Source organism: Lampetra fluviatilis, chromosome 58 (assembly GCF_964198595.1).
Source record: "Lampetra fluviatilis chromosome 58, kcLamFluv1.1, whole genome shotgun sequence".
Taxonomy (NCBI): Eukaryota; Metazoa; Chordata; class Hyperoartia; order Petromyzontiformes; family Petromyzontidae; genus Lampetra; species Lampetra fluviatilis.
This window is the reverse complement of record NC_136332.1, coordinates 3,154,244-3,167,426: the sequence shown is the minus strand read 5'-3', so window position 1 is coordinate 3,167,426 and position 13,183 is coordinate 3,154,244. Positions and strand designations below refer to the sequence as shown.

The following is a 13,183-nucleotide window of genomic DNA, read 5'->3' as shown; positions in this document are numbered from 1 at the left end:
GAAACATCCTAAAACGGTGGCAGAAACAAACCTCTTTAGATAAGCTTTTAGTCAGAAAGAGCTCAAGTGACTCACAGTCGGTGGCAGAAAAGAGGCACAAAAGAGAAAGAACCCCAGAAGGGCAGTTTACCCGACGTTATTATGGAAGGGGACTTCTCTTCCAAACAAAAACACCACCACCTCCTCACCACCTTCCACTCAAGCCAACAACTCCCCTTACTACAGGTAAAGTGAAGTTCAATGTTCATTTACTCCATACATTTATTTATATTTATTCCATTTATTTATTGTTTCCTGTTTTTTTGTATGATTTTATGCATGTAATTACTGTAAACTTCGTGTAAAAATGCTTTATAATGAGAGATTTCTTGTGTCTGGAACCAATTAATGTCATTTACATTCATTCTTATGGGGAAAATTAATTCGGTGTTCGAACAAATCGGGTATTCGAATGGCCTTCTGGAACCAATTAAGTTCCATCTCTGGGGTACCACTGTATCATATAAGTGTTACACATTTTTTGAAGCACCCTGTGTATAGAGGACCGCAGATCTTGGACAATTGTCGGTAGCGCCGGCCACCCCCCCTGGGCTTGCTTGTCTGTGGTTCGTCAGCGACTGTGAGTTTCCATTTGCATCATCGACGCCACACGTATATAAAACTAACGCTGCAATGCCACTACACGCAGCCACTTCCCAACCATTAGCCATCTTCTCCAGATTGTAAGACACACTGAAGTTCACCAGCCCTCCATTCTATATTTTGTACAGTCACACCTGGGTATACGACCGCTTTGGAATACGTCAAAGAATTTGGTCTACGTCGTGTTTTGACGGAAAAAAAATGTCTTGGGATACGACGTCTTGCTTGGGATACGACGTGCTTGCTAGGACTTGTATAGGTCGGGATGAGTCACCGCGTACCCGCGTAGACCCCGTTGAAACAAAGCGCCGCTCCTCATTCTGCCTGTAGATCTCATTCAGTGCACAACCCTTGCTAGAACTCCGTGAATTTTCACGTGTTTTTTGTCATTTTAACGTGAATTTTTTGCTAATTCGTTCAAGATGCATTTCAGTAATAAGTAGTGTCTAAATTATTTTATACAACCCCATTAATGTATAACATGCCATATAAAATAATTGGCTTTTTTACCCTTTTATCTGGCAACAAAACTGACACCTTTTTTTCAAGGAGTCATGTTTGCATTGACCACAATACCTGCAGTCATAATGCAAACAAAAAACATAACTCTGATAGTGTGCACTGTCCTTTAAGTTGATTGGTCCACACCCGAGACAGCTTTCCTTAGAGCACAACTCAAAGACAATGCACTATCAGAGTATGAGAGCTCGGGGTAAGCATTTACACCATTGGAACCTCATTTGCCATTAGCAAAATATAATTGTTTTTTTTACCCTTTTATCTGGCAACAAAACTGACAAATAAAAGGGTAAAAAAAACAATTATCATATTTTGCTACTGGCAAAGGAAATTCCAATGATGCCATATAAAATAACATTTCTTATACTCTGGAACGGATTATTTCCTTTACCTTTATTTCTTATGGGAAAAATGCGTTTGGTGTCTACGTCATTTTCGGAATAAGTCCTACTACCCCTTCTGGAACGAGTTAACGACGTATACCGAGGTACCACTGTAACTTTATTATATTTCACACACTCGTTTCGACTTTTCCCAGGGTTGTCGCATTCCCGGAGAAATGTTTTTTTAAACGACACCAAACGGTGGGGTTGACCTTCTTCTTGGTTCTTTCGGTAAAGTCACGTAGAAGGGAAGTAATAAAATAATAAAAATAAAACATAATAAAATAATTCTCACGACGTTTTGGCCACAACGCAAGCAGCCGTCCTCAGGTGAAGACCAGGTCTGTCGGGGAGACAGCGTCTGAACGACAGACCTGGTCTTCACCTGAGGACGGCTGCTTGCGTTGTGGCCGAAACGTCGTGAGAATTATTTAATTATGTTTAATTTTTATTATTTTATTACTTCCCTTCTACGTGACTTTACCGAAAGAACCAAGAAGATGAATCCCTGCAGTCACGAAAGCTTTCAATCGGTGGGGTTGACGTCACACTTTTCGGAACATCTTATAATCCAGAGAATACGATTGGTTCACAAGTGACGACACCGCATTTATCCCCCTAAGACCGAAACGGGAGGATGGCTCCACAACTCTGGCCGTCGCCTGACGAGGCTGCTTGTAATTACCGGTGAAACGTCACCAGCTACCTCGAATTGTAAATGTTGTAGTGGGTTTACTCTCCAACACACAACCGGCGTGTACTGAACTAGTACACTACACTATAAACTACACACTATACACTACACACTATACACTACACTTAACACTACACTATACTAGTAACGAATTGGCACGTTTTGTTTACGTGACAAACCCCTTCCTAATTGTCTGCGTCGGGTGGTGGCGGGTTTAGCGGCACATTTATATTTACGCGATCCAACCCATTAACAAGTCTATTATAGAGAACGTGGTTCACGTTCAATCGTACCTGCGCCTCCTGCTGCTGCCTCAGCGCCGCCGATGCATTGCGCGATCCCTGCTGCAGCAGCAGTCTCTGCTGCGCCTGTGGGGGGGGGGGGGCGCGGAGGGGGGCAGCACGGAACAATCAAGTCTCCAAGGATGGCGAGACGCAGCCTACACACGGCATGTTGGCTGGGACGATACCTGAGTTGCTTTCTAGGCCCCTCCGGCAGATAAATGCCGCTCGCAGCTGCACGAATCACGAGCGTAAAAAATAGTCGGACGGTGGATTATCAACGTCTCCAAACGCCATGTTGCATTTCGATTTAAAGCTTCTTTCGTGACTGCAGGGATTCATCTTCTTGGTTCTTTCGGTAAAGTCACGTAGAAAGGAAATAATAAAATAATGAAAATACAACATAATAAAATACAATTCTCACGACGTTTCGGCCACAACGCAAGCAGCCGTCCTCAGGTGAAGAACCGGTCTATCGGAAAGACAGCGTCCGAAATGGCTGATGAAACGTCGTGAGAATTGTATTTTATTATGTTTAACGTTTATTATTTTATTATTTCCCTTCTACGTGACTTTACCGAAAGAATCAAGAAGGCCATATTGCATTGCCAAATTATAGCTCGGAGTGCTCCGTGCCTGATGAAAGGTAACATTCCCATGTGCCGAAAGGGCAACGTTCCTTTCATCAGTGCGCACTACGTGATGCGACGTGGCTCGTAAAACGCGCGCACGGTCATTTGTCGTCAGCGGCCCGAGCTCATCAACAAGCTATAACCGAGAACTCGGCTCAACGTCTCGAAAACCGTGATCGTTGACGGGGAAAAAAAACCGTCGAACAAAACCATTCAAAGTGCGCAAAGGAGGAGCATAGAGAGAAAGCAGCGTGCTTGGAATTACGCTGAAGCAAAGAAAGAGGGCGCGCGTCGATCGAAGCGATAGGAGAACACAAGTAGGTTAATGACACCACTCAAACGGTTAGGGAAAGTCAGCGGGGCGCTTGTGCCGGGAGGGACACTCCGCAAGGGAAGGCGATGGCTGATGGTAGAGAATAACAAGGGAGCGTGGCAGCCAAGGAATGGAATCGCCACCACACCCCGCCCCCCCCCCCATGGGAGCAATGCAATCAGCTCTGGTGCAGCACAGGTGCCGGGTGGATCGCTGCTGCATCACAGCACCGTGCGTGGCGGCGGCGGCGGCAGCGGGGGAAGGCCTTAACCCAGCAGCGGCGTTTTGACCATGGCCGATGGCGATTGACATCTAGGCTGGCGCAAAGCTTCCGTAGGGGAGAAAAATCAAGGCTTTGCGAGTGGCGTGTGCGCGCGTGAACTGACCAGCTGTATCTGAGCCTGAGCCAGCTGGTTGAGCACTGCGAACTGTTGAGGCCCCAGGTTTCCCTGCATGAGCTGGGCTGGGCTAATATTATTGGCCCTGGCAGCACATTGCAACAGCTGGGCAGGGGACAACTGGGCACACAAACACACACGGGGGGGTATGAAGATAGATATGCACAGTAGAACCCCTCTTAACGCCGGCAATTGGGTTCCACGAAACCGGTAGTCAAGTGGTTTGGTCGTTAAGCAGGTATAAGGAGATTCGGTAACACCAAGAATTCGAAAAGAGACGTTTCCACGTCGAAGCCTCGACAGACACCGGATGTAAACGACGTGCCACCCAACGCTCACGAACGGACGTCGCCGATTGGCCGAGGCCCGGTCAGGCCACTCTGGGGCTCGCCGATTGGCCGAAATTGGCGGTTGCGAGCTCGTTGGTCGGTAAGCTCCGTGGAGGCCTGTTGTGAAGCGATGAGTTGTTAACGGGCGTGTTCGTTAAGAGGGGTTTCTACCGCATGTATAGACATTGTCATAATCCTGCTGTCGTATCTAGGGTAGGGCACCCAGTCGCTACCTCACTGTGCTCGACAGAGAATTCAGAGTAAATCAGCAGGTGGTGTGTGATTTGATGATCCACCGACTGGCTCCGGGGTCGCTCGCGAAACCGACGGTCACTCGCGTTCCGTTCACTCTTGTACGTCTAGCTCTACGCTCACTTTGCACGTGAATGTCACTCCACCACACGTTGAGGACTGTCTACCAGACGAACCATGTCTGGTAGACCGTGTCCGATTAACACAGTTGGCTACGCACGGTCCAAAAGAAGTTCAACATACACACGTGTCGTCTTAACCATTTACAATGGTAAAATATTCAAGAGCAATGTAGAGTAACAGATATAAAGACAAGGCATACAAGATGAAAAGAGAGACATGCATGTATTTATATAAACCTCCTCGAGCCGAGTCTCAAGACCCTGAGACCCGGTCTCCTGGAGCCGAGTCTCAAGACCCTGAGACCCGGTCTCCTGGCACCGAGTCTCAAAACCCTGAGACCCGGTCTCCTGGAGCCGAGACTCAAGACCCTGAGACCCGGTCTCCTGGCACCGAGTCTCAAAACCCTGAGACCCGGTCTCCTGGAGCCGAGTCTCAAGACCGTGAGACCCGGTCTCCTGGAGCCGAGTCTCAAGACCGTGAGACCCGGTCTCCTGGAGCCGAGTCTCAAGACCGTGAGACCCGGTCTCCTGGAGCCGAGTCTCAAGACCGTGAGACCCGGTCTCCTGGAGCCGAGTCTCAAGACCCTGAGACCCGGTCTCCTGGAGCCGAGTCTCAAGACCGTGAGACCCGGTCTCCTGGAGCCGAGTCTCAAGACCGTGAGACCCGGTCTCCTGGAGCCGAGTCTCAAGACCCTGAGACTCGGTCTCCTGGAGCCGAGTCTCAAGACCGTGAGACCCGGTCTCCTGGAGCCGAGTCTCAAGACCCTGAGACCCGGTCTCCTGGAGCCGAGTCTCAAGACCCTGAGACCCGGTCTCCTGGAGCCGAGTCTCAAGACCCTGAGACCCGGTCTCCTGGAGCCGAGTCTCAAGACGCTGAGACCCGGTCTCCTGGAGCCGAGTCTCAAGACCCTGAGACCCGGTCTCCTGGAGCCGAGTCTCAAGACCCTGAGACCCGGTCTCCTGGAGCCGAGTCACAAGACCCTGAGACCCGGTCTCCTGGAGCCGAGTCTCAAAACCCTGAGACCCGGTCTCCTGGAGCCGAGTCTCAAGACTCTGGAAACCCAGTCTCCTGGATCCGAGTCTTCCTGCCCTCACCTGATTGGATAGAAATGGGGCTGGAATCTGTGAGCGAGCACTGGCTCCGGGATTGGAGAACATTTGTCCCGGCGAAGGGTGGTTGTACCCTCTCCTGTGTCCTCCATTCTGAAAAGAGTGAACAACCAACGCCAGGCACAATGGAGGCTGAGTGAGCATCTAGGACTCGATGGGTTCAACCATGGCCGTGTCACAAGACACTCGAGTGACCTTTAACCCTTTCCTATTCTGATGATGTATGTGCACGTACGTGTACGACATCCCAACGGAATCGGGGAAAATGTTTTTTTAAATGTTTACACTTTATTGTTAAGCCTTCAGGTCGGAGGCCGTGCCCGAGGCTCCCACAAGGCCATGCCGGGAGGGCGTGTGGCAGATTTTGGCGCCAGCTAACAGAGTTCTAGATTTGAAGCTTCCGTGACGGCAAGGATTCATATTCTTAGGTTTTTTCGGTAAAGTCACGTAGGTGACTTTACCGCACCACCTCTACATAACAAAGGCTCAGTCAACCATTCTACACAACAAAGACTCATTTCCTGGCAGCGATTTCAGCCGCATCACCTCTACATTACAAAAGGCTCAGTCCCTTTTACACGCACCTTTACATCATCTGCACCTAGTTTACACAACAAAGGCTCATTCCTAGCAGCGTGCTTCAGCCGCACCGAACCTCACAAACATAATATTCAGGGCCTACCTTGGCTCCTCCCACCCTCAACCAGTATATATACAAATACGGTTTTCTTAGAATTTGTCTCACTTGATACAGCTGTCGTGCTGTGACGGTTCCACCTGAAGAAGGAGGCTTGTGTTGCCTCCGAAACGTCGTGATTTTTATTTTATTTTACTTTTATCAATTTTTCACCTACGTGACTTTACCGAAAAAACCTAAGAATAGCTAACAGAGTGCGATCGTGTCGCGAAAATTATCCACGGGCAGCACATAGTATTTAAAAGTAACGGCGCCACGCCCGTCTAAATAAAATTAACACCAACCGCTTGCACATTCCGGAAACTTGCAGACGTCTCTGAACGGGCAAGGGTTAATAGAAGGCTCATTCACAGTACTGGACAACGGTTTGGTAAAATTAAGGTTTGCAGCCAACGTAACGATTTCATATTCGGCACTTGGGGTTGGGTCATGTAATTATTTGGCGGCCAAACAAATTAAACCATCACGCGCGCAAGCATCCAATGAACGTGCCGCGTCGAGTGTTTCGGTTCGGTGCGGAAGGGAACCCAGCGGAGCACCTGCCGCCTTGCGTCCTTCACCTCCGCTACGATGGTCGACCGCACGCTCACCTGCTCGTAGAGATGAGCGCGTTCCAGCGAGGGCTCTCTCAGGCCAGCGTTGGGGCTTCGGGTCAAACCGCCGCCATAGTCCGGGTTGGCTTTGTCGACATTAGCCTTCAGCAGGGCTCCTAAGAACACCACGACGACGACACCACAACAACGACAGGATCACACACATTGCCACGTTTCCGGTGACCCGTGCCAAACCAGATACACCTTTCGGGGGGCTCGTGTGGCTAAGTTCTGCGTGGGTTTTTGCGGTCGCGCTATCAAACACCTCGACGAACGTTTTGGGTTGTGCCGCCGTGTGCCGTTTGACACGACGTCCGACGTTTCGCTCCACGTGCCGGCGAGCTTCTTCAGGACCATTCTCGACGCGCCGGGAGCTTCCTCAGAAGGCCAACTGACAGGTCGGCCGCTTGGGGGAATTTCCCAGCGCGTGAAGCGAAACGTCAGGACGTCGTGCCAAACGGCACGAACCCGAAAACACTTCGGAGAGCCACGCGGCATAGTCGCATACGGGGAGCAGCTTAGGCCCATACACCGCAGATCTAAGTGGCCGGGTGTACGTGTGTACGTATGTTGAACCTCTTTCGCACCGTGCGTAGCCAACCGTGCGAAACGGAGGTGCGAAGGGAAGGACAAAAAACTACACACAAAAAGCAGTTCTAAAGGAATTCGTTTGTGAATATAGATGATATTAGAAGTGTATCACTCCAGGAGCTTCTTAATATCGGAACAGCGCGGTTCCAGACGGCCGCAGAAGCGGGTCTGAAAGCGCGCGATGCCGTGACCCGTCCTGGTTCCATGGCCAGCCAAAGGCCACTGCTGCTGCTGGGATGCCCGCAGTTTGCGTGAAAAGAGTAGGCTCACAAGGGCAATGAAGGTTCGCGACGGCGGTGTCAGCAGCTGCAAACGACGCTGCGCTCTTTAAATACGAGTTGAGGGCAGGCGATCAGCCGGGTCCTCAAAAGGCGGCGTTGTTCTCAGCGTTCGTGTCACATCAATCGAGGAGAAATGTTTAATCCGGGCGAGCTGAACCGCATCCAAATTTTGTAACAAAGGATATTCAACACGAACACCAATGGCGAAATTAAACGAGTAAAGAAGACATTCTTTGGGTCTTTCGGTAAAGTCACGTAGATGGGTTCAAAGAAAAAAAACTACTACGATGTTTCGATCGCAACACAGCCGATCCGAACATCATCAAACGCTTGTGTTGCGATCGAAACGTCGTAGTTTTTTGTTATTTTCTTTGAACCTACCTAAGCGACTTTACCGAAAGACTCAAAGAATACGAATTCCTGCAGTCACGAAAGTTATGGCAAGATTAAATAAGAAATTATTGCCCCTGATCTACAACACTCACGCTGACAACTCACCCAGTGCCAAGTCCGAGTTGAGGTTGTTTGAAAGAAGCATCTCTTCTGCTTGTTCCCTCTGAGACGACAGACCAAAAAAAACCACCACAAAAATCGGCTTATTGTTATAGTTGTTTCACTTGTTTGCCCAAGAAAAGTCTCACCGAGTCTCAAGACCTCTTTTTCAGGAGGGTCCTGCCCAGTTTACACAGTCGGGGGGAGGGGCATGGTTGCTACTGCCGTTGCCGCCAGGTGTAATTCCAAACGAGTAATTTAAGCGAGGTGAATTTTCAGTATTGGGATGTTTTGGCCAACGCTTTTTTTGTTAGCCATGGGCGAAAACAAGACAACACGCCAATCTTCCGTGAGGGAACACTTTCCGCGCACCGTTATAACGCGCCTTTTGAGCGGTCGATGACGCACTACTTTCGTGAGCTGCGCGGATGAGCGGAGTGATACAACACGCGGCGGAGTACCCACAGTTATTTATCCCGCCATCTGACTGTGCGAGTTGTACATCGTAGCTCGCCAAACTTTATCACCACGTAATTTACGGGAAAATTGTTTTTGCCAAATGTGTTTTTCGTTCAACGAGGAACTTTACAGGAATGCATCCACCACGTTAAACGAGGGCTTATCACCAGAGGTCGCCCGATACCCGTACCCTACCCGATACCCGGCAGGGTACGGGTAGCCGTACCCGTTTGCGACCCTGGTGCGGGTAAAGGTAGGCCGTGAGTCACTGGCGAGTCACCGTTTGTCACTCATTTCCCAACGTCTTGTCTCTTCTCACAATTCAAGTTCCTAGAATCAACCCACCCGCGCCTGCAACGTGGCTTCATCCCAGAGGTCGCAATCGGGTACCCGATACCCGTACCCTACCCGTACCCGGCCGGCTACGGGTAGTGTACGGGTACGGCCGGGTACGGGTACCCGTACCCGTTTGCGACCCTGGTGCGGCCGGGTACGGGTAAGGAATCAAAACCCGTTTCCGACCTCTGCTTATCGCACACGCGTGTCTCTCGTGGGTGGCGGTAGTGTAGAGGTTAGACCACTGCGCGTTGAACGCGAGTTCGATACCCACTCATGACCAATAACAGTGGCAAATATTTGAATCGCCCCTGGGCCTCCCCCTAGATCAACTCAGCCTTAAATGAGTAACAGGTACGGTGTGTTAACATCAGCAATGGTGAGATGGAGGCGGCCAGGCATGGTGTTGGCCACCCAGCCCCCTCGTGTGCCGTGCCAGCCTGAATAGTGCTGTTAGCAAGAACATCTCTTTCGGCTACACTTGGAACCATTGGATTTTTTTTCGATTTCAAGCTTTCGTGACTGCAGGGATTCATCTTCTTGGTTCTTTCGGAAATGTCACGTAGAAGGGAAATAATAAAATAATAATAATACAATATAATAAAATAATTCTCACGACGTTTCTTCTCACGACGCTTGCGTTGTGGCCGAAACGTCGTGATAATTATTTTATTATGTTTTATTTTTATTATTTTATTATTTCCCTTCTACGTGACTTTACCGAAAGGACCAAGAAGACTATTGGATTTGCTCGTCACTACCTGGTCTGGATACGTAAGCTAGTCTTCAGTTGTTTCACGTGTGAAATGGATCACTGGAAGCCACACCTGGTGAGCCGTGTAAAATGGGAGTCACTCACCGACAAGCCTAGGTCAGTGAGCTGCTTCAGGAGACGCGCCAACATCAGCTCATAACCCTGTAGACATCATCACCACCGACAGCATTAGGATCATCACCATTCTCATTGGCGCAACCACAATCAGCACCAGCGAAGCGTTACCACAGCAACCCCCTTTCTGCATATGTAGACTTAAACAAAACAGGCGTGTAATAAAAGCATGAGCACGCCGCTCATATTTACGGGAAAATACACAACCCCTACAACTCTTCTCAGGCAGACACCAATGTACAAACAAGCCACTCGGGGGGCACACACCACGTAAGCCTCCACATGCACAAACAGGCGTGCACACCCCCACACACACAACCACAGACCCCCTTACACATACAACTACAACCACACACACACAAACGCCTACAACGCGCTCGCACCGATATTCACAGACGCCCTCAAATTTCACAGGAAATGTGTAAGGCTCTTGCTTGGCAGGTCACGAGATAGAGACCAGGGGGTGTTGTGGCTCAACTGGGATGCACTGTGCCCCGCTCCTTGCTGCGAGCATAAACTCCTCCATCTGTTATTGTTTGGAGGGCAACGCACACAAACCATAAACACACAGACCCCCCCCCCACACTGCCGCTTACACCAATACCAATATACCCGCCATTAGTCACTAAGTGACGGTGACGTTACCACGGCGTTTATCCGAGGCCAGGTGCACTTTGAGGCCACGTCAAGTGTCGAACGCTCGCCGACAGGAGACCACGGGACAGACCCAGGTGCTTCCACCACCACACACACCTTGGGCTGTTGCTGCTGTTGCTGCTGCTGTTGCTGCTGTTGCTGCTGTTGCTGCAGTGGTTTCCTCCACGGATGTCCCCCAGGACTATGCGTCGAGAGGGGCCCCCCATTCCACAGGCTTTCCGAAGCGAGGTCGTCAGCGGGGGGCCCCCCGAGTGTGGTCCAGTCGGGAGAGAACCCATCTGCAGCGGGTAGCCCCCCACTCCAGCCGTCCATTTTGCTCCTGTCTGCACGCAGCGACGGTCGACACAACACGAACCCACTGAGACCCTCGGAGGTAAAAGCGCAACCCTGCAACTGGTTTCTCGCGACACTGCTGGCGGAGGGGCATGCCTACGAGAGCTATCGCACTTTTACATCACCTAAATTGAAAACGAATTTCTTTAGCACTACTTTTTGAGTTTAGTTTTTTGTCCTTCCCCCGCACCTCCGATTATGAGCACATTTGGCTACGGACGGTGCGAAAGAAGTTCAACGTACATACGTGCGTACGAGAGGCAGCTCGACTCTACATTTGCACACGTTGGCCAAGACGTCTTGAGAAAATGTGGGAGCTCCGCCACTTGGCACCACCGCACGCAACGTGCCGATCAACTAACTGTGGCGAATTCATTTACATTCTGAGTGGACAGCAGAGGTCGCAAACAGGTTTTGATTCCTTACCCGTACCCGGCCGCACCAGGGTCGCAAATGGGTACCCGTACCCTACCCGATACCCGGCTACCCGTACCCGGCCGGGTACGCGTAGGGTACGGGTATCGGGTACCCGATTGCGACCTCTGGGATGAAGCCATGTTGCAGGCGCGGGTGGGTTGATTCTAGGAACTTGTATTGTGAGAAGAGACAAGACGTTGGGAAATGAGTGACAAACGGTGACTCACCAGTGACTCACGGCCTACCCGTACTCGGGTACGGGTATCGGGTACCCGGTTGCGACCTCTGGTGGACAGAGGTGGCGGGGAGGGGGGGGGGGCGGTAGATTTAAGAAACTTGCACCGTCGTTCGAACTGCTGCGCCACGGGAGAATGAAACTAACCGGCGACCTTCGGGTTGCAAGTCCAGTGTGCGAACCGTGACAGCGCGCGGGCAAGCATGTGGGCTTGGGATGGGGGGGGGGGAGAGGTTCACGACAGCCGGGTCGGGAACACAGTGGGTTGGACACTGAACTCTTGACCTCTCACGGAACGATCAAGTCGCCATCGACGCATGCGATGACGTGCACGGCAGCGTGTCTTCACCGTGCACGTGCCCGACTTGACGCCACACGACCTACACCAAGCACTGCGTGGCCCCGAGCCATCTTCAGACACTGCGAGGCCAACGCATCGCGGTTCGTGGCCAATGGAAAACCACCGCGACCGCGGGGGGAGGGGGGGCTACGCTGGCTGTGCCGGAGAGTACGTCCTTAAGGAGCCCACTGTCAAATCCACGACACCTAAGGCCTCCATCTAATTATCTTTTAAATATCTCTAGAACATGGATTCACAGAGGTGACAACAAGGCCGTTGCTGTAACGTTTTGCAAAAACCTTGTGTCCCCCCCCCTAACATCGTAAGTATTCCTTCAAAACATATCACGAAGCAGAAGACGAGTGCTGCATACAGCAGTCACATTTGCAAATGTGATTTGTTAAATTTCTCCTCGCCTGCGTATCAATAGTTCGGCTAACGGTGCCATCTTATTGAGGGACTACTGCTGTGTTATCTTGGTGTGGTCTGGCATTATTCATTTTCAGCGACTTGCTTACCATTTTCTCTATCTTTGTACCGCTATCGTTTATTTGTGTGCGTATTAAATTTCGATTTAAAGCTTTCGTGACTGCAGGGATTCATCTTCTTGGTTCTTTCGGTAAAGTCACGTAGAATGGAATAAATAAAATAATGAAAAAAAACATAGTAAACATTTTTTTAGCTTTTATTAATTTATTATGTTTTATTTTTATTATTTTACTATTTCCATTCTACGTGACTTTACCGAAATAACCAAGAAGATGTGTGCGTATTGTTGGCCGTGGTAACCTGCCGACCCCCTTGCCCATACCGGGGACCTGTGCGAGAAAAAGAGCTTCGGAGGCTCATCGAATTCCTCCTTCGGTGCAAATAAAGATTCCGATTCGGATGCCGAACTCACCAGTTCTGCTGGAGAAGCGCTCAGCGGCCGGAGTGTTGGCCCAGCCGGACACAGGTCGCCCGGCGTTGGTTGGAAGAACCCCGGGGGGGTCGGGGGCGGGCGGGGGATGCGACGCCGCCCACCCCGGGGCTGCTCCCTCTCCGCCTCGACCCCACAGCGATGTGCCGTCATCGCCGCGGGAGAAGCCTTCGGAAGGCCGCGAACGATCGTACCAGCCTGAGAGAGAAAAGGGAAGAGAGACTGAGGACCAGGTGTCTTGGGACTCGGCTCCAGGAGACCGGGTCTCA

The 13,183-nt window shown here is 50.6% G+C and overlaps 1 protein-coding gene across 4 annotated transcripts in view; it reads right to left on the bottom strand.

The window, feature by feature from the left end:
- Positions 1-13,183, bottom strand: part of LOC144950591 (uncharacterized) — a 51,819-nt gene that overhangs the window by 20,646 nt on the left and 17,990 nt on the right. For 3 of the 4 annotated variants that reach the window (XM_078880738.1, XM_078880741.1, XM_078880739.1), the window contains exons 7-14: positions 12,897-13,112; positions 10,767-10,993; positions 9,984-10,040; positions 8,336-8,393; positions 6,963-7,081; positions 5,661-5,768; positions 3,851-3,982; positions 2,532-2,606 (exon numbers count right to left, since the gene is read on the bottom strand). In XM_078880738.1, coding sequence (XP_078736864.1) covers positions 2,532-2,606; positions 3,851-3,982; positions 5,661-5,768; positions 6,963-7,081; positions 8,336-8,393; positions 9,984-10,040; positions 10,767-10,993; positions 12,897-13,112 — 992 coding nt within the window. The remainder of the gene's footprint in view (positions 1-2,531; positions 2,607-3,850; positions 3,983-5,660; positions 5,769-6,962; positions 7,082-8,335; positions 8,394-9,983; positions 10,041-10,766; positions 10,994-12,896; positions 13,113-13,183) is intronic. The other variant, XM_078880740.1, reaches the window with a different exon arrangement.